This window comes from Rhinoraja longicauda, chromosome 10 (genome assembly GCF_053455715.1).
Source record: "Rhinoraja longicauda isolate Sanriku21f chromosome 10, sRhiLon1.1, whole genome shotgun sequence".
In the NCBI taxonomy this organism is placed as follows: Eukaryota; Metazoa; Chordata; class Chondrichthyes; order Rajiformes; family Arhynchobatidae; genus Rhinoraja; species Rhinoraja longicauda.
In genome coordinates this window covers 58,156,850-58,176,248 of record NC_135962.1, presented here as the reverse complement: position 1 = coordinate 58,176,248, position 19,399 = coordinate 58,156,850, and the positions used below count along the sequence as shown (strand labels likewise).

At 52.3% G+C, this 19,399-nt stretch overlaps 1 protein-coding gene across 1 annotated transcript in view; it reads left to right on the top strand.

Moving 5' to 3' along the window:
• nrde2 (NRDE-2, necessary for RNA interference, domain containing) overlaps positions 1-18,761 on the top strand; it is a 52,510-nt gene extending 33,749 nt beyond the window's left edge. Inside the window, exons 8-14 of the mRNA XM_078407235.1 lie at positions 2,718-2,841; positions 4,084-4,250; positions 8,497-8,874; positions 11,447-12,342; positions 14,462-14,600; positions 15,508-15,579; positions 18,238-18,761. Of these exons, the coding sequence (XP_078263361.1) occupies positions 2,718-2,841; positions 4,084-4,250; positions 8,497-8,874; positions 11,447-12,342; positions 14,462-14,600; positions 15,508-15,579; positions 18,238-18,363 (1,902 nt within the window). The 3' untranslated portion in view covers positions 18,364-18,761. The remainder of the gene's footprint in view (positions 1-2,717; positions 2,842-4,083; positions 4,251-8,496; positions 8,875-11,446; positions 12,343-14,461; positions 14,601-15,507; positions 15,580-18,237) is intronic.
• Positions 18,762-19,399: the final 638 nt, after the last annotated feature.

Genomic DNA, 19,399 nt, shown 5'->3' with positions numbered 1-19,399 from the left:
ATAGACAATAGGTGCAGGAGGAGGCCATTCGGCCCTTCGAGACAGCACCGCCATTCAATGTGATCATGGCTGATCATTCTCAATCAGTACCCCGTTCCTGCCTTCTCCCCATACCCCCTGACTCCGCTATCCTTAAGAGCTCTATCTAGCTCTCTCTTGAATGTATTCAGAGAATTGGCCTCCACTGTCCTCTGAGGCAGAGAATTCCACAGATTCACAACTCTCTGGGTGAAAAAGTTTTTCCTCATCTCCGTTCTAAATGGCCTACCCCTTATTCTTATACTGTGGCATGTTGCCCCACTTTCCCATCCACTCTCTGCATGCCAGGGGTGATTTACAGAGGCTGATTGATCTGTGCTGAGAGGTCTCTGATCTCTCTGCAGGATGGCGCAGCTGGTCGAGCCCCAGCCTCACGGCGCCAGGGACCCGGGTTCCATCCTGACCTCTGGTGCTATCTGCGTGGAGTTTGCACGTTTCTTTTTTTCTTTTTCTTTTTAGATTTAGAGATACAGCGCAGAAATAGGCCCTTCGGCCCACCGGGTCCGCGTCGCCCAGCGATCCCCGCACGTTAACACTATCCTACACCCACTAGGGACAATTTTTACATTTGCCCAGCCAATTAACTTACAAACCTGTACGTCTTTGGAGTGTGGGAGGAAACCGAAGATCTCGGAGAAAACCCACGCAGGTCACGGGGAGAACGTACAAACTCCGTACAGACAGCACCCGTAGTCAGGATCGAACCTGAGTCTCTGGCGCTGCATTCGCTGTAAGGCAGCAACTCTACCGCTGCGCCACCGCACGTTTCCCCCTATGACCGCATGTGTTTCATCCCAAAGATGTGCGGGTTTGTAGGTCAATTGGCCCTCTGTAAATTGCCCCTAGCGTGTGTAGGGAGTGGATGCAAAAGTGGGATAACATAGAGCTAGTGTGGACTCGGTGGGCTGAAGGGCCTGTTTCTACGCTGTCTTTCTCTAAATCTCTCGATCACACTCGTTCTCTGTTATCCACACATTAGGGGCAACTTGCAGGGGCCAATTAACTGACCAACCCACACGTCTTTAGGATGTGGGAGGAATACGCGGAGAGCACCCAGAGGAAACACATGCAGTCACAGGGAAAACGTACCAACTCGACAAATTCCCAAAGGTGTGCAGGCTAATTGGCCTCCGTGAAATGCCTCTAGTGTGCAGGCAGCGGATGTGGAAGTGGATAACTAGTGTGAACAGATGATCGATGGTCGGCATGGACTTGGTGGGCCGAAGGTCCTATTTCCTTGCTGTCTCTCTACACTAAACGAATATAGCGTTTGATGGGCTTTTTTGAGGTTCTGCCCCATAATCAGTATTGCTGTTCCAACTGAACAAAACTGAACTGAACGTTACATTGAACTAGTTTCTAGAGCCAGATTTTGCAATTAATTTAAGAAAATAGAGCAAAATTTCCTTCCATTCAATGTTCTTATGACATCTGCTTCGAAACCTCCTCTCCTGTTGGAATGTCTTGTAACTAGATGGGGGTCATGAGAGAGCAGGAAGCAAGTATAAGCAAAGTCACCAGCGGTCTTTATGAGGCTTTTAGATCGGCACATGGATATGCAGCGAATGGAAGGATATCGTCACGTTCAGCACAGACATTGTAAGCCGGAGCGTCTCTACTCATAGTGATAGAGTCACACAGCGTGGAAACAGGCCCTTCGGCCCAACACGCCCACACCGGCCAACATGTCCCAGCTGCACTAGTCCCATCTGCCTGCGCTTGGACCATATCCCTCCAAACCTGTCCTGTCCATGTACCTGTCCAACTGTTTCTTAAATGTTGCGATAGTCCCAGCCTCAACTACCTCCTCTGGCAGCTTGTTCCATACACCCACCACCCTCTGTGTGGAAAAAGCTACTCCTCGGGTTCCTTTCAAACCTTTTCCCCTTCAATTAAACCTATGGCCTCTGGTCCTCGATTCACCTACTCTGGGCAAGAGACTCTGTGCATCTACTCGATCTATTCCTCTCCTGATTTTATACAACTCTATAAGACCACCCCTCATCTGTACTCCAAGGAATAGAGTCCCAGCCATCTCAACCTCTCCCTGTAGCTCACACCCTTGAGCCCTGGCAAGATCCTTGTGAAGTCTTCTCTCTACGTGCAGCATAGGTTTACTAGGTTAATTCCCGGAATGGCGGGACTGTCATATGTTGAAAGACTGGAGCGACTAGGCTTGTATACACTGGAATTTAGGATGAGAGGAGATCTTATCGAAACGTATAAGATTATTAAGGGGTTGGACACGTTAGAGGCAGGAAGCATGTTCCCAATGTTGGGGGAGTCCAGAACAAGGGGCCACAGTTTAAGAATAAGGGGTAGGCCATTTAGAACAGAGATGAGGAAAAACTTTTTTAGTCAGAGAGTTGTGAATCTGTGGAATTCTCTGCCTCAGAGGGCAGTGGAGGCCAATTCTCTGAATACATTCAAGAGAGAGCTAGATAGAGCTGTTAAGGATAGCGGAGTCAGGGGGTATGGGGAGAAGGCAGGAACGGGGTACTGATTGAGAATGATCAGCCATGATCACATTGAATGGCGGTGCTGGCTCGAAGGGCCGAATGGCCTTCTCCTGCACCTATTTTCTATTGTCTAACACGTTGCCCAGAACCGAACACAATACTCTGAATGCGGCCTCACCAACGCCTTCTCCCGTTCTCCCTGTCTGCTTTCCCAAAAAGGTGGAGTTCTTCGAGCCGTTCTGGGATAGCGGTGAGCCCCGGTTTGGAGAAGGGGGAGCGAGAGGTTGGAAGGCCTGGATGCGGCAGCAGGAGAGAGGTGGATGGGTTATCCTGAACGAGGAAGGTGAGCCCCTCTCTGATGCTTATTCAGCTTACGGTACCTGACTTCACTGGACATCTGCTAGTGTAAGAAAATAACTGCAGATGCTGGTACAAATCGAAGGTATTTATTCACAAAATGCTGGAGTAACTCAGCAGGTCAGGCAGCATCTCGGGAGAGAGGGAATGGGTGACGTTTCGGGTCGAGACCTTTCTTCAGAATCTATATCGCTGCCTTCCGCAGATGACAAACCTTTTCAGTCAGAGAGTTGTGAATCTGTGGAATTCTCTGCCTCAGAAGGCAGTGGAGGCCAATTCTCTGAATGCATTCAAGAGAGAGCTAGATAGAGTTCTTAAGGATAGCGGAGTCAGGGGGTATGGGGAGAAGGCAGGAACGGGGTACTGATTGTGAATGATCAGCCATGATCACATTGAATGGTGGTGCTGGCTCGAAGGGCCGAATGGCCTCCTCCTGCACCTATTGTCTATTGTCTAAAAATATCCGCTGACCTGGCCTCCACAGCCTCCTGCTGCAAAGAATTCCACAGATTCACCACCCTCTGACTAAAAAAATTCCCCATCGTCTCCTTCCTAAAGGAACGTCCTTTAATTCTGAGGCTGTGCGCTCTAGTCCTAGACTCTCCCACTAGTGGAAACATCCTCTCCACATCCACTCAGTCGAAGCCTAGTGAAAGGTCTCCACTGTTTTTTTTAAACTTTAAAATCGTTTACTCAATGAAAGTAAGTGAGTTTGTACGTTCTCCCCGTGACCTACGTGGGTTTTCTCGGAGATATCCGGTTTCCTTCCACACTCCAAAGACGGGCAGGTTTGCAGGTTAATTGTCTTTGGTGCAAATGTAAATTGTCCCTATTGTGTGTGTGTGTGTGTGTGTGTGTTAGTGTGTGTATGTGTTAGTGTTAGTGTGTGTGTGTGTTAGTGTGTGTGTTTGTGTGTTAGTGTGTGTGTGTGTGTGAGTGTGTGTTAGTGTGTGTGTTTGTGTGTTAGTGTGTGTGTGTGTGTTAGTGTGTGTGTTTGTGTGTTAGTGTGTGTTTGTGTGTGTGTTAGTGTGTGTGTGTGTGTGTGTGTTAGTGTGTGTGTGTTAGTGTGTGTGTGTGTGTGTGTGTGTGTTAGTGTGTGTGATAGTGTGAATGTGCGGGGATGGGTGGTCGGCACGGACCCGGTGGGCCGAAGGGCCTGTTTTCACGCTGTATCTCTAATCTAAACTAAACTAATTGATCTAACAGCCGACCATTTTAACTTGAGCAGGAGAGGACGAGGAAGAGGAGGAAGACGGGGAGGAGATCAAGGACAAGAGCCGGCCCAAGTGGCAGCTCTGGGCGCAGGTAGAGAGTGCCCGCGATGCCAGGCACTGGTTGCCATGGCGAGCCAAGAAAGGTCAGGTGGACGAAGACTGCGAGGATCCCGACAGGCAGGTGAGGCAAACCTTTAGTTCAGCTTATTGTCACATACACCGAGGTACAGTGAAAAGCTTTTGTTGCGTGCTAACTTTGTACCCGCGGCAATAGACAATAGACAATAGGTGCAGGAGGAGGCCATTCGGCCCCTCGAGCCAGCACCGCCATTCAATGTGATCATGGCTGATCATTCTCAATCAGTACCCCGTTCCTGCCTTCTCCCCATACCCCCTGACTCCGCTATCCTTAAGAGCTCTATCTAGCTCTCTCTTGAATGCATTCAGAGAATTGGCCTCCACTGCCTTCTGAGGCAGTGAATTCCACAGATTTACAACTCTCTGACTGAAAAAGTTTTTCCTCATCTCTGTTCTAAATGGCCGACCCCTTATTCTTAAACTGTGGCCCCTGGATTTGGACTTCCCCCAACATTGGGAACATGTTTCCTGCCTCTAACGTGTCCAACCCCTTAATAATCTTATACGTTTCGATAAAGGGGGAGACTGACTCCCCTCCCCTCCCTCCTTCCCACTCCCAATCTGACCTTTCCGTCCTGGGCCTCCTCCATTGTCAGAGTGAGGCCCAGCGCAAATTGGAGGAACAGCTCCTCATATTTCGCTTGGGTAGCTTACACCCAAGCGGTATGAATATTGTACTTCTCTAACTTCAGATAGCCCTTGCTTTCCCTCTCTCTCTCCATCCCCTTCCTCTTCCCAGTTTTCCCACCGGTCTTACTGTCTACAAGTACATCCCATCTTTGTCTCGCCCCCTCCCCTGACATCAGTCTGAAGAAGGGTCTCGACCTGAAACGTCACCCATTCCTTCTCTCCCGAGATGCTGCCTGTCCCGCTGAGTTACTCCAGCATTTTGTGTCTACTGATTGAGAATGATCAGCCATGATCACATTGAATGGCGGTGCTAGCTTGAAGGGCCGAATGGCCTACTCCTGCACTTATTGTCTACCTTCGGCAAATGATGTCTGTTTCAAACATGATGCCGTATTAAGCTATATTTTTAACGCAGTGACAGATAGATTCTTGATTAGGACGGGTGTCAGGGAATTTGGAGAAAAGTCAGAATGGGGTTGAGGGGGAAAGATAGATCAGCCATGATTAGGATGGCGGAATAGACTTAAGATCATAAGTGATAGGAGTAGAATTAGGCCATTCGGCCCATCAAGTCTATTCCACCATTCAATCATGGCTGATCTATCTCTCCCTCCTAACCCCATTCTCCTGCCTTCTCCCCATAACTTCTGACACCCGTACTAATCAAGAATCTATCTATCTCTGCCTTAAAAATATCCACTGACTTTGCCTTCACAGTCTTCAGTGGCAAAGAATTCCACAGATTCACCAGAGAATTCCACAGATTCACCACCTTCTGACTAAAGAAATTCCTCCTCATCTCCTTCCTAAAGGAACATCCTTTAATTCTGATGCTGTGCCCTCTGGTCCTTGACTCTCCCACTAGTGGAAACATCCTCTCCACATCCATTCTTCCCAAGCCTATTCTGTACGTTTCAATGAGGTCCCCCTAATACTTCTAAATTTGATGGGCCGAATGGCCTAATTTTGCTCCTATCACTTATGAAACTAATCCCCTCTGCCTACACATAATTCATTTAATTTAGTTTATCATTTAACCATTGAATCATTATTGTCACTTGTACCGAGGTACAGTGAAAAGCTTTTTTGTTGCATGATATCCAGTCAGGGCAAAGACTAGACATGATTAGGGGGATTGGTCAGTCAGGGGGTATGGGGAGAAGGCAGGAACAGGGTACTGATTGAGAATGATCAGCCATGATCACATTGAATGGAGGTGCTGGCTTGAAGGGCCGAATGGCCTCCTCCTGCACTTATTGTCTATTGTCCATTGTCTATAACAATCAAGTCGTCCACAGTGTACAGACATAGGATGAATGAATTATGTTTTATGCAAGATAAAGTCCACTGAAGTCCAATTATAGGTAGTTCAAGGAAATTCCTATTCCTGCTGTCTATGCAAGTGCCTACCCAAGAGTCTCTTAAATGCCACTATCAATGTCCCCACCACACCCCTGGAAGTGCAATCCAGGCCCTCCTCACCCTCTGTAAAGTAAAAAGTGCCCTGCACGTCTCCTTTAAACTTTGCTCCTCTCACCTGCGCTCTTCAGAACGCAGTGGAGGCCAATTCACTGGATGTTTTCAAGGTAGAGTTCGACACAGTGATGGCTCGAAGGGCCAAATGAATCAAGGGATACGGGGAGAAAGCAAGAACGGGGCACTGATTGGTGATGATCAGCCGTGATGGAAGGGTCAGACGGCCTACTCCTGCACCTATAGTCTATGTTTCTATCTCCTGTCCATCAGGCTTGGTGTTAATGACGCACCATAAATATGATCCTGCAGCTCCATCTAATGGTGTTGCTCCTTACCTATAACATCGTCCCCACACAAACCCTTTACCCACACTAATCCCGTCCCTACAGAAACCCCTTACCCACTCTAATCCCTTCATCACACAAACCCCTTACCCACTCTAATCCCTTCCCCACACAAACCCCTTACCTATAACCTCATCCCCCTGAAACCCCTTACCCACTCTAACCTCATCCCCCTGAAACCCCTTACCCACTAACCTCATCCCCTGTAACCCCTTACCCACCGTAACCTCCCATGGAGTGCAGGGGACCCTCCTGAGGACCTTCTTCGACACTGTGGTGGCATCAGCCATTTTCTATGGAGTGGTCTGCTGGAGCAGCAGCATCTCAACCACTGACAGGAAGAGACTCGACAAGCTGGTCAGGAAGGCCAGCTCTGTCCTGGGATGCCCCCTCGGCTCAGTGCAGGCGGTGGGAGAGAGGTGGATGATGGGCAAAGCTATCATCACTGCTGGACAACAACTCCCACCCCATGCAGGACACTGTCACTGCACTGAGTAGCTCCTTCAGTGACAGACTCCTTCACCCCAAGTGTGTGAAGGAGAGATATCAAAGGTCCTGCCTTCCTGCTGCTGTCAGACTGCACAACCAGCAATGCTCCCAGCAGACCTGTAAATAGGGCGGGCACGGTGGTGCAGCGGTAGAGTTGCTGCCTTACAGCGAATGCAGCGCCGGAGACTCAGGTTCGATCCCGACCACGGGCGCCGTCTGTACGGAGTTTGTACGTTCTCCCCGTGACCTGCATGGGTTTTCTCCGAGATCTTCGGTTTCCTCCCACACTCCAAAGACGTACAGGTTTGTAGGTTAATTGGCTGGGCAAATGTAAAAATTGTCCCTAGTAGATAGTGTTAATGTGCGGAGATCGCTGGGCGGCGCGGACCCGGTGGGCCGAAGGGCCTGTTTCTGCGCTGTATCTCTAAATTTAAAATCTAAATAAAGACAATTACCGCTATTTTATTTTTTAATGAATGCTTATCTATTTTTGCTATCCACTTTGCTGCTGTAACCCTGCAAATCTCCCCGTTGTGGGACGAATAAAGGATTATTATTATTATTATTATTATTATTCTTATATTACACTGTGGACGGGTCGATTGTCATCATGTATTGTCTTTCTGCCGACTGGGTGGGACGCAACAAAAAAGCTTTTCACTGCACCTCAACAAACTCAACTGATCTGACTGATATTTTGTGTTGTGACCCTCCCTGAGACTCCTCAAGACATGCCCCCTTTGATGAAGTCCTCCTCTCCCCAACGTGAGTTCAGACCAAAGAAAGGTCCCGACCCAAAACGTCACATGGCCAGATGTGGGCACGTGGGACTATTGCTGATGGGATTGGGCCAGGGTGGGCAAGTTGGGCCGAAGGGCCTGTTTCCACATTGTATGAGTCTTTGATTCTGTCATCTTTAGGTGACAGTTTAGAGTTGACTGGTTTAGTTTAGAGATACAGCGTGGAAACAGGCCCTTCAACCCACCGGGTCTGCACCGACCAGCGATCCCCGCACACTAACACCATCCTACACACACTAGGCACAATTTACATTTCATACCAAGCCAATTAACCTACAAACCTGTACGTCTTTGGAGTGTGGGAGGCAACCGAAGATCACGGAGAAAACCCACGCAGGTCACGGGGAGAACGTACAAACTCTGTACAGACAGCGCCCGTAGTCAGGATGGAACCCGGGTCTCTGGCGCTGTGAGGCAGCAACTCTACCACCGTGCCTCAGATCCTAATGCCCTTTCCAAGGCTTCCTCATTCAGACAGTGCGTGCGTTTGTTTTATGACGTGTGGGCATCTTTCCGGGCTCGCTAACAGCGTGCTTTCTCGACCGGTCAGGTGCTGTTTGACGACGTTGGTGACTCGATGTTCAGGATCTGCAGCCCACAGCTGAGGTTCCAGCTCCTGTCCTGCTTCCTGCGCTTCCTGGGGGTGCCCGCGGGCACGGAGCTGCCCCCCTCCTGCCTGAGCCTGGCACTGGACGAGCCAGCCCTGCTCGCGGAGGGCACCATGCTGGCGGACGGCTCCGGCCCCTCGGCCTCAGGGGTGGCAGCTGTGGGCCTCCTGGGCGCGGAGTCCCGGCCAAGGAGGGCGGCCGGACACTGCAGGGACGGGGAGGAGTTCATCCGCTTCGTCTTCCAGCAAGCCCTGCCTCATCTCTCCGGGGAAGAGCAGTCGGAGCTGGCGCTCAACTGGCTGCTCTACGAGAAATCTAAGGTAGGAGCACCTTGTCCTGGACATTCGGCCCGTCGGGTCTGTGCTAGATCACGGGGCAATGCCATTCCCACAGTACTCTTACCTGTAGCCTATTGCACTTACATTCCCAGAACCTGTAGCCTATTGCACTTACATTCCCAGAACCTGAGGCCTATTACCACTTACATTCCCAGAACCTGTAACCTATTCCCACTTACATTCCCAGAACCTGTAGCCTATCCCACTTACATTCCCAGAACCTGTAGCCTGTCCCACTTACATTCCCAGAACCTGTAGCCTATTCCCACTTACATTCCCAGAACCTGGAGTCATAGAGTGATACAGCGTAGAAACAGGTCCAACTCGCCCACACCGGCCAACAATGTCCCAGCTACACTAGTCCCACTTGCCTGCGCTTGGACCATATCCCTCCAAACCTGTCCTATCCATGTACCTGTCCAACTGTTTTTTCAATGACAAGATAGTCCCTGCCTCAACTACCTCCTCTGGCAGCTCGTTCCAAACACTCACCACCCTCTGTGTGAGAAAGTTACCCCTCAGATTCCTATTAAATCTTTTCCCCTTCACCTTGAACCCATATCCTCTGGTCCTCGATTCCCCGACCCTGGGCAAAAGACTCTGTGCATCTACCCGATCTATTCCTCTCATGATTTAGTTCACCTCTATAAGATCTCCCCTCATCCTCCTGCGCTCCAAGGAATAGAGACCCAGCCTACGGCAGCCGGAGAAAACCATGTGATCGCTGGGAGAACGTGCAGACTCCACGCAGGCAGTAGCGTGGGTTTGAATCAAACGCGGGTCACTGTCGATGTGAGGCAGCAGCACTACCCGCCGCACCGCTGTGCTGATTCCGGCAGATTTTGGCCATTCTTCCATTTCATCAGTGATAGCAACAGAATTAGGCCATTCGGCCCATCGAGTCTATTCCGCCATCCATTCAATCATGGCTGATCTATCTCTCCGTCCTAACCCCATTCTCCTGCCTTCTCCCCATAACCCCTGACACCCGCACTAATCAAAAATCTATCTCTCTGCTTTAAAATTATCCACTGACTTGGCCTCCACAGCCCTCTGTGGCAATGAATTCCACAGGTTCACTGCCCTCTGACTAAATAAATTTCTCCTCATCTCCTTCCTAAAAGAACGTCCTTTAATTCTGATGCTGTGACCTCTAGTCCTGGACTCTCCCACTAGTGGAAACATCCTCTCCACATCCACTCTATCCAGGCCTTTCACTATTCTGTACGTTTCAATGAGGTCCCCTCTCATTTTTTTCTAAACTCCAGTGAGTACAGGCCCAGTGTCGACAAACGCTGATCACAGGTTAACCCACTCATTCCTGGCATCATTGTTGTAAATTACATCCGGGGTTACGTCCACACCCGGCTGGTGTTAGACAGGGACCGCACGCTGTCCAAGAGCAGTCCTGGGGGATTTCCGGGACCGTGGGGGGTGGAATGCATCCTGGACAAGGATTGTAATATAGTTGTTTAAGAGTGTGACTTTTAAGAATATTTGTGTAGGAAAGAACTGCAGATGCTGGTTTCAATCGAAGATCGACACAAAATGCTGGAGTAACTCAGACTGAAGAAAGGTCTCGACCTGAAAGGGGATGTATAACGAGATCTGGGTGTCCTAGTGCATCAGTCACTGAAAGGAAGCATGCAGGTACAGCAGGCAGTGAAGAAAGCCAATGGAATGTTGGCCTTCATAACAAGAGGAGTTGAGTATTGGAGCAAAGAGGTCCTTCTGCAGTTGTACAGGGCCCTAGTGAGACCGCAGCTGGAGTACTGTGTGCAGTTTTGGTCTCCAAATTTGAGGAAGGATATTCTTGCTATTGAGGGCGTGCAGCGTAGGTTTACTAGGTTAATTCCCGGAATGGTGGGACTGTCGTATGTTGAAAGACTGAAGCGACTAGGCTTGTATACACTGGAATTTAGAAGGATGAGAGGGGATCTTATCGAAACATATAAGATTATTAAGGGGTTGGACACGTTAGAGGCAGGAAACATGTTCCCAATGTTGGGGGAGTCCAGAACCAGGGGCCACAGTTTAAGAATAAGGGGTAGGCCATTTAGAACGGAGATGAAGAAAAACTTTTTCAGTCAGATAGTTGTGAATCTGTGGAATTCTCTGCCTCAGAGGGCAGTGGAGGCCAATTCTCTGAATGCATTCAAGAGAGAGCTAGATAGAGCTCTTAAGGATAGCGGAGTCAGGGGGTATGGGGAGAAGGCAGGAACGGGGTACTGATTGAGAATGATCAGCCATGATCACATTGAATGGCGGTGCTGGCTCGAAGGGCCGAATGGCCTCCTCCTGCACCTATTGTCTATTGAAACGTCACCCAATCCTTCTCTCCAGAGATGATGTCCGTCCCGCTGAGTTACTCCAGCATCTAAGAATATTTGTTTAGCTAGTTGGGTGATTTTGTATTATGGTGGTGAGTTTGTTTGGTATTGCTTTGTGTTGTATATATTATTCTTGCAGTAAATTGATTCCAGTAATTTTAACTGAAGAGCTGAATGTAGAGTTATTCGGTGTGAGTGAGTGCCTGGCGGTTGCCTTTCTCCAGGTGGTGCACAACCTGCAGCTGGGAAGCAAGCGTGTGAGGCCGCAGGGCAAGAGGAGCAAGCGGCTGGCCAAGCGGCTGCTGAAGGAGCCAGACAATCGTAACAGCCTGGCCTTGTGGAGGGAGTTTGCCCACCTGGAGTGGCTGTTGGGCAACGTGGACGAGTCTCGGCGGGTCTTCCACACGGCCATGTCCTCCGTTGTGGAGCAGGGACTGGCCAGCGCCCCGCTGTGCCAACTCTGCCTCCTCTACGCCTCGCTGGAGCTGGAGCTGGCGGGCCAGGCGGCTTGCCCGCGCGCCCTGCACGTGCTGACCAGGCTGGCGCAGGGGGACGGGCAGCCGTACGCCGGAGAGGTGCCCGCGGTGGACGTGCTGAGGGCGCGGCGGAGCTACGAGCAGGCGGTGCGGCCCTGGCTGCCCGCCGAGCCTGCGCCGGCGGACCCGCTCGACCCGGCTCACCTGGCCGGCCTGGCGGGGTGCTACGCCCTCTTCCTCTACCTCACGACGGGCCTGAAGGCTGCCGACGCTCTGTACCGACAGGCCGCCGACCGGCTGGACGTCCCGCCCACGGGGGAGTCGGCGCCGGCCGCCGGCGTCCAGGCCTCGCGTCGCCGCCTGGCCACCATGCACGTGGGGCTGCTGTGGTTCCACACCCGGGCGGGCCCCAGCCCCATGCGGCCCCTGGTCGAGGCGCTGCAGGCTGCCCTGCGACGCTTCCCCGGCAGCCCACGCCTCTGGCGGCTCTTCGTGCGGCTGGCCAGCACCGCGCCGCACGGCGCCAGCACCGCACGCCGCTTCTTTCACAGTCTCACCCGCACAAACACAGGCGACATCGTACCCTGGCTGTTCGCCATCCATGCAGAGGAGCGCAGGAAGCAGCGCAGAGACTCCGTGCTGAGGTGAGAGCACAAGGAACAGAGAACAGGACAGGCCCCTCGGCCCACAATGTCCACGCTGAACATACAGTCACACAGCGTGGAAACAGGGCCCAAAACCCACAATGTCCACGCTGAACATACAGTCACACAGCGTGGAAACAGGGCCCAAAACCCACAATGTCCATGCTGAACATACAGTCACAGAGCCTGGAAACAGGGCCCAAAACCCACAATGTCCATGCTGAACATGAACATGAGCGTAGAGCATAGAGCATAGAGCATAGAACATAGAGCGTAGAACATAGAACATAGAACATAGAACATAGAGCGTAGAACATAGAACATAGAGCATAGAGCATAGAGCATAGAGCATAGAGCATAGAACATAGAACATAGAGCGTAGAACATAGAACATAGAGCATAGAGCATAGAACATAGAGCGTAGAGCGTAGAGCATAGAGCGTAGAGCATAGAACATAGAGCGTAGAGCATAGAACATAGAGCATAGAGCGTAGAGCATAGAACATAGAGCGTAGAGCATAGAACATAGAGCGTAGAGCGTAGAACATAGAGCGTAGAGCATAGAACATAGAGCATAGAACATTACAGCACAGACACAGACCATTCAGCCCACAATGTCCGTGCTGAAGATAGACTCAAAATGCTGGAGTAACTCAGCGGGCCAGGCAGCATCTCTGGAGAGAAGGAATTCTTCTATCCAGTGATGCTGCCTGACTCGTTGAGTTACTCCAGCATTTTGCATCTGTCCAATTGAAGCCAGCATCTGCAGTTCCTTCCCACAAATGTCCACGCTGAACATGAACATAGAACAGTACAGTACAGAAACAGACCCTTCGCCCACAATATCTGTGCTGAACGTAGAGTCGGGCAGCGTGGAAACAGGCCCTTCGGCCCACAATGTCCTTTCTGAACATGAACATAGAACGTAGAACGTTAAACAGGACAGCACAGGAGTAGAGGAAGGAACGTGTGGACTCTGAAACAGGCCTGTCGATCCACAATGTCTGTACCAAATATGAACTACAGACCATAGAACAGTGCAACACAACACAAGAGCAGGCCCTTTGACCCACTACTTCCATGCCAAACATTAACACTGAACAGCACAGCACAAGAACAGGTCCTGCGGCCCACTATGCCCGTGCTGAACTAATCTCCTCTGCCTGCACGTGATCCATATTCCTCTATTCCCTGCCCGTCTAAAACTCTCTTAAATACCACTGTTGAATCTGCCTCCCTCCAAAGCTGCACCATGGCTTCCTGACTCTGACACTCATTGCCCCGACCTGTGAGAGCAGGCATGCCAAATGGCTGCTGTACCACCATCTTGCTTTGCACAGGTTGGCTGCCTGTCCCACGTTGCAAGAGCAACAACACTTGACAGCACTGGGCCTGTACTCACTGGAGTTTACAAGGTTGAGGGGGGACCTCATTGAAACTCACAGAATGATGAAAGGCCTGGATAGAGTGGATGTGGAGAGGATGTTTCCACTGGTGGGAGAGTCCAGGACCAGAGGTCACAGCCTCAGAATTAAAGGTCGCTCTTTCAGAAAGGAGGTGAGGAGGAACTTCTTTAGTCAGAGGGTGGTGAATCTGTGGAACTCATTGCCATAGAGGGCTGTGGAGGCCAAGTCAGTGAATGTTTTTAAGACAGAGATAAACATAGAAAGTAGGTGCAGAAGTAGGCCATTCGGCCCTTCGAGCCTGCACCGCCATTCAATATGATCATGGCTGATCATCCAACTCAGTATCCCGTACCTGCCTTCTCTCCATACCCCCTGATCCCTTTAGCCACAAGGGCCACATCTAACTCCCTCTTAAATATAGCCAATGAACTGGCCTCAACTACCGTCTGTGGCAGAGAATTCCACAGATTCACCACTCTCTGTGTGAAAAAACGTTCTCATCTCGGTCCTTGATTAGAGCGGGCGTTAGGGGTTATGGGGAGAAGACAGGAAAATGGGATTGGGAGGCGGAGATCAGCCGTGATTGAATGGCGGAGCAGACCCGATGGGCCGAATGGGCTGGTTCTGCTCCTGTAACGCGTGAACGTGAGACGCGTGCCTTTGGCTGGGCCGTGCGTTGGGGCCGCGCTGATTGTGTTTTCTTCCCCGTGCAGGGCAGGTGCAGGGATGGAGCACACCATCATGCCGGAGACGGGCCTGGACAATCGGATCGCAGCGCTGTTTGAGCACGCGGTGGGCTCGCAGGCGGGAGCGCACTGTATTCTGCTCTGGAGGATGTTCCTGCAGTTTACGGTAAGGCAGGGAACGCAGGGCGCGCAAACCCCCACCGCACCCTGCCGTCTGAACACGGGTCCCCACCCAAAACATCACACGCTCCTTCCCTCCAGAGATGCTGCCTGACCCACTGAGTTACTCCAGCACTCTGTGTCTATCTCCCTCCCTCCCTCCCTCTGTTCTGTATCTCTCCCTCCCACTCTTACTCCTTCCTTTCCTCTTTCTTACTTTCTCTCTTTCACTCTCTCTCCATTCTCCCTCCCTTTCTTGCCCCTTCCCTTGCCCCACCTCTCTAGCCCTCTCTATTGCCCCGCCTCTCTTGCCCCCTCTCTCTCTCTCACGCCTCCCTCTCTCTCTCTCGCCCCCCCTCTCTCTCTCTCCCCCTCTCTCTCTCGCCCCCCCACTCTCTCTCGCCCCCCCCACTCTCTCTTGCCCCCCCCACCCTCTCTCACCCCCACCCTCTCTCACCCCCACCCTCTCTCACCCCCACCCTCTCTCACCCCCACCCTCTCTCACCCCCCTCTCTCACCCCCCTCTCTCACCCCCTCTCTCTCGCCCCACCTCTCTCTCGCCCCATCTCTCTCTCGCCCCATCTCTCTCTCGCCCCCTCTCTCTCGCCCCCCCATCTCTCTCTCGCCCCCCCATCTCTCTCGCCCCCTCTCTCTCTTGCCCCCCATCTCTCTCTCGCCCCCCCCTCTCTCTCGCCCCCCCTATCTCTCTCGCCCCCTATCTCTCTCGCCCCCCCCTTCTCTCGCCTCTCACCCACCCCCCCTCGTCCACCCACAGTTTCACGTCGGCCCCCCTCTGTGCTTGCCACACCAATGGGTGCCTGCCTTGTGCCCTGTGCCGTGGGCACAGCTTGCTGCTGTTGTTGGTGCCCAGTCCTCGTTCTAACGTCTGATTGCTTTGATTGCCCACATTGCAGGCGGAGCGCGGGGATGTGGAGCGGGCGAGAGGAGTGTTTTACAGAGCGCTGCAGAACTGCCCCTGGGCCAAGGTGAGCACAGCCCCCCCATACCCCAATCACCCTCTCACAGTTCATTAACTCTGCTCTGCCCCACAGAATCCCATCCAAGCACCTCACATTCGACGCCACACGAATGATACGATGGAACTTTACTTAATCCCAGGAGGGAAATTGATCTGTCATGAAAACACAAAATACACGAAACATAAATTAAGTGGAAAAGCTTGGGTGCGTGCAAAGATTGGGGAGGGGGTGGGGGTAGGGGAGTCAGTTTCAGTCTACCCCACGACAGAAGGGGGAGGAGATGTAAAGTTTGATAGCCACAGGGAAGAAGGCGGCCACGGTGGCGCAGCGGTAGAGTTGCTGCCTTACAGCGAATGCAGCGCCGGAGACCCGGGTTCCATCCGGCGTCTGTACGGAGTTTGTACGTTTTCCCCGTGACCTGCGTGGGTTTTCTCTGAGATCTTTGGTTTCCTCCCACACTCCAAAGACGTACAGGTTTGTAGGTTAATTGGCTGGGTAAATGTAAAAATTGTCCCTAGTGGGTGTAGGATAGTGTTTATGTGCGGGGATCGCTGGGCGGCCCGGACCCGGTGGGCCGAAGGGCCTGTTTCCGCGCTGAATCTGTAAACTAAACTAAACTAAGGATCTCCTGTGGCGATCTGTCCTGCCACCTCATCTCCAAATAAACAGGACCCCAATTGTTCTGTTCTTCCTCCTCAGACCCTCTCTCCAGACCTGGCACCACCGTCCCAGTTCTAAACACTTTCTAAACACTTTCTAAACACTTTCTCCAATAACACTTCTCTCCTCGAATACGTGGACCTAAATTGTAGTCTCTACCTAAACCGTCCCGGTGGCCGAGCACTCCAACTCCCCCTCCCACTCCCAGTCTGACCTTTCTGTCATGGGCCTCCTCCAGTGCCATAGTGAGGCCCACCGCAAATTGGAGGAACAGCACCTCATATTTCGCTTGGGCAGCTTACAGCCCAGTGGTATGAACATCGACTTCTCCAACTTTAGATAGTTCCTCTGTCCCTCCCTTCCCCTCCCCCTTCCCAGATCTCCCTCTATCTTCCTGTCTCCACCTATATCCTTCCTTTGTCCCGCCCCCCTGACATCAGTCTGAAGAAGGGTCTCGACCCGAAACGTCACCCATTCCTTCTCTCCTGAGATGCTGCCTGACCTGCTGAGTTACTCCAGCATTTTGTGAAATAAATACCTTTGATTTGTACCAGCATCTGCAGTTATTTTCTTACAGTACCTAAACCGTAGACCTGTTTGATCAGTTTTTAGTGGGTTTTAGTTTAGTTTTGGAGATACAGCATGGAAACAGGCCCTTCTGCCCACCGAGTCCATCGATCACCCGTTGACAGGAGTTCTACGTTATCCCACTTGCTCATCCACTCCCAGTGGCAATTTACAGAGGGCCGATTAAACCTGTGGGGTGTGGGAGGAAACCGGAACACCCGGAGGAAACCCACGCAGTCACAGGGAGAACGTGCAAACTCCGCACAGACAGCTCTCTTGGTCACAAGTCTTTTTAAAAAAAAATTTAGTTTTAGAGATACAGCGCGGAAACAGGCCCTTCGGCCCACCGGGTCCGCACCGACCAGCGATCCCCGCACATTAACACTATCCTACACCCACTAGGGACAATTTACACATACACCAAGCCAATTAAACTACATACCTGCACGTCTTTGGAGTGTGGGAGGAAACCGAAGATCTCGGAGAAAACCTACGCAGGTCACGGGGAGAACGTACAAACTCCGTACAGACAGCACCCGTAGTCGGGATCGAAACCGGCTCTCCGGCGCTGCATTCGCTGTAAGACAGCAACTCTACCGCTGCGCCACCGTGACCGCATAGAGAGACAGAGACACACGGCTATGGGGAGAATGGGGTTGAGAGGGGGAAAGATTCATCAGCCATCAATGAATCGTGGAGTCGAATCGTTGGGCCACATGGGCCTAATTCTGCTCCCATGACTGACCAATCTATGGACCCCTCAGTGGCAGTGGTAGGAGTGGGGATGTGCGGGTCGATTCAAGAGTCGTAGATTGATACAGTGGAAACAGGCCCTTCAGCCCAACTTGCCCACACCGACCAACAATGTCCCAGCTACCCTAGTCCCACTTGCCTGCGCTTGGTCCATATCCCTCCAAACCCGTCCTATCCATGTACCTGTCTAACTGTTTCTTAAACGATGGGATAGTCCCAGCCTCAACTACCTCCTCTGGCAGCTTGTTCCATACACCCACCACCCTCTGTGTGAAAAAGTTACCCCTCAGATTCCTATTAAATCTTTTCCCCTTCACCTTGAACCTATGCCCTCTGGTCCCCGATTCCCCGACTCTGGGCAAGAGACTCTGTGCATCTATCCGGTCTATTCCCCTCGTGGTGTGGGACTTCAAGCTCGACGGTAGCAGCGAGAAGAACTTGGCGGAAGTAGGGAGGGGTGGGGGGTGGGGGGGGGCTGAACAATGAGAGCCTCGGTCCACTGTAACCAAAACCTGTTACAGAGCGATCTTACAGCGAGGGCTTACTGTCAAAGGGAAGCTAGTGAGGAATGAGATTGCTGTGGGAGCCGGCATAGACTCGATGGGCCGAGCGGCCGCCTGTGCTGTAGGGAATGTCTAAGGTGGGAGTCGCTGAGTTCCCCTTCTCTCCCCCCCCCCCGCCCAGGTGCTGTACTTGGACGCAGTCCGCCTGCTACCCGAGCGGCTGCAAGAAATCACTGACTTAATGACCGAGAAGGACATCCGACTCCGCCTTCCCCTTGAAGAGCTTGACATCCTGCTGGAAGATTAACGAGGAGCCGGTCCTCATCGGAGATTAACGAGGAGACGATCCTCATCGGAGATTAACGAAGAACCGAGCCTCGTCGAAGATTAACGCGGAGCCGAACCTCATCGAAGATTAACGAAGAACTGATCCTGATTGAACACTAACGAGGAACGGTTGCCTTCCTCCATCTCATGGACCGTCCAGAGTCACGGTGTCAGGTGGGTGGGGAACATGGTTTCCCCGTCTTCAGCCCAAGGCAGCAGCGGCTTCACACACGGACAGATTCCCCCCTCAGCCCCCTCCCCCCCTTCCCTCAACCCCCAACCTCTCTCCGTCCCTCTCTCCCTCTTCCCCCTCTCTCCCTCTTCCCCCTCTCTCCCTCTTCCCCCTCTTTCCCTCCCTCTTCCCCCTCTTTCCCTCCCTCCACCCCCACCCTCTCTCTCTCTCTCCCTCCCTCCCTCTCCCCCTCCCTCCATCTCTCTCCCCCTCCCTCCCTCTCTCCCTCTTCCCCCTCTCCCTCCACCCCCACTCCTTCCCTCCCTCTCTCTCCCTCCCTCCCTCTCTCTCTCTCCCCCCTCTCTCTCCCCCCTCTCCCTCCACCCCCACCTCCTCTCCCTCTTCCCCCTCTCCCTCCACCCCCACTCCTTCCCTCCCTCTCTCTCCCTCCCTCCCTCTCTCTCTCTCTCCCCCCTCTCTCTCCCTCCACCCCCACCTCCTCTCCCTCTTCCCCCTCTCCCTCCACCCCCACTCCTTCCCTCCCTCTCTCTCCCTCCCTCTCTCTCTCCCCCCTCTCTCACCCTCCACCCCCACCCCCTCTCCTGCTCCCTCCCTCCCTCTCTCCATCTCTCCCTCCCTCCCTCTCTCTCTCACCCAAGGCTCCAGCAGGTTCACACACGGACAGATTCCCCCCCTCCCAGATGTATTGCTGACATGTTGGGAGTGTGGGCTGAGGGGGGAGGATTGCCTGGTCTTCCCACTCTCCACAACAGGCAGTTCGCTCAAAGTCCCATCCACAGGATGCAGGGTCTGAATATTGAATTGTGAGATTTTTTAAAACAAA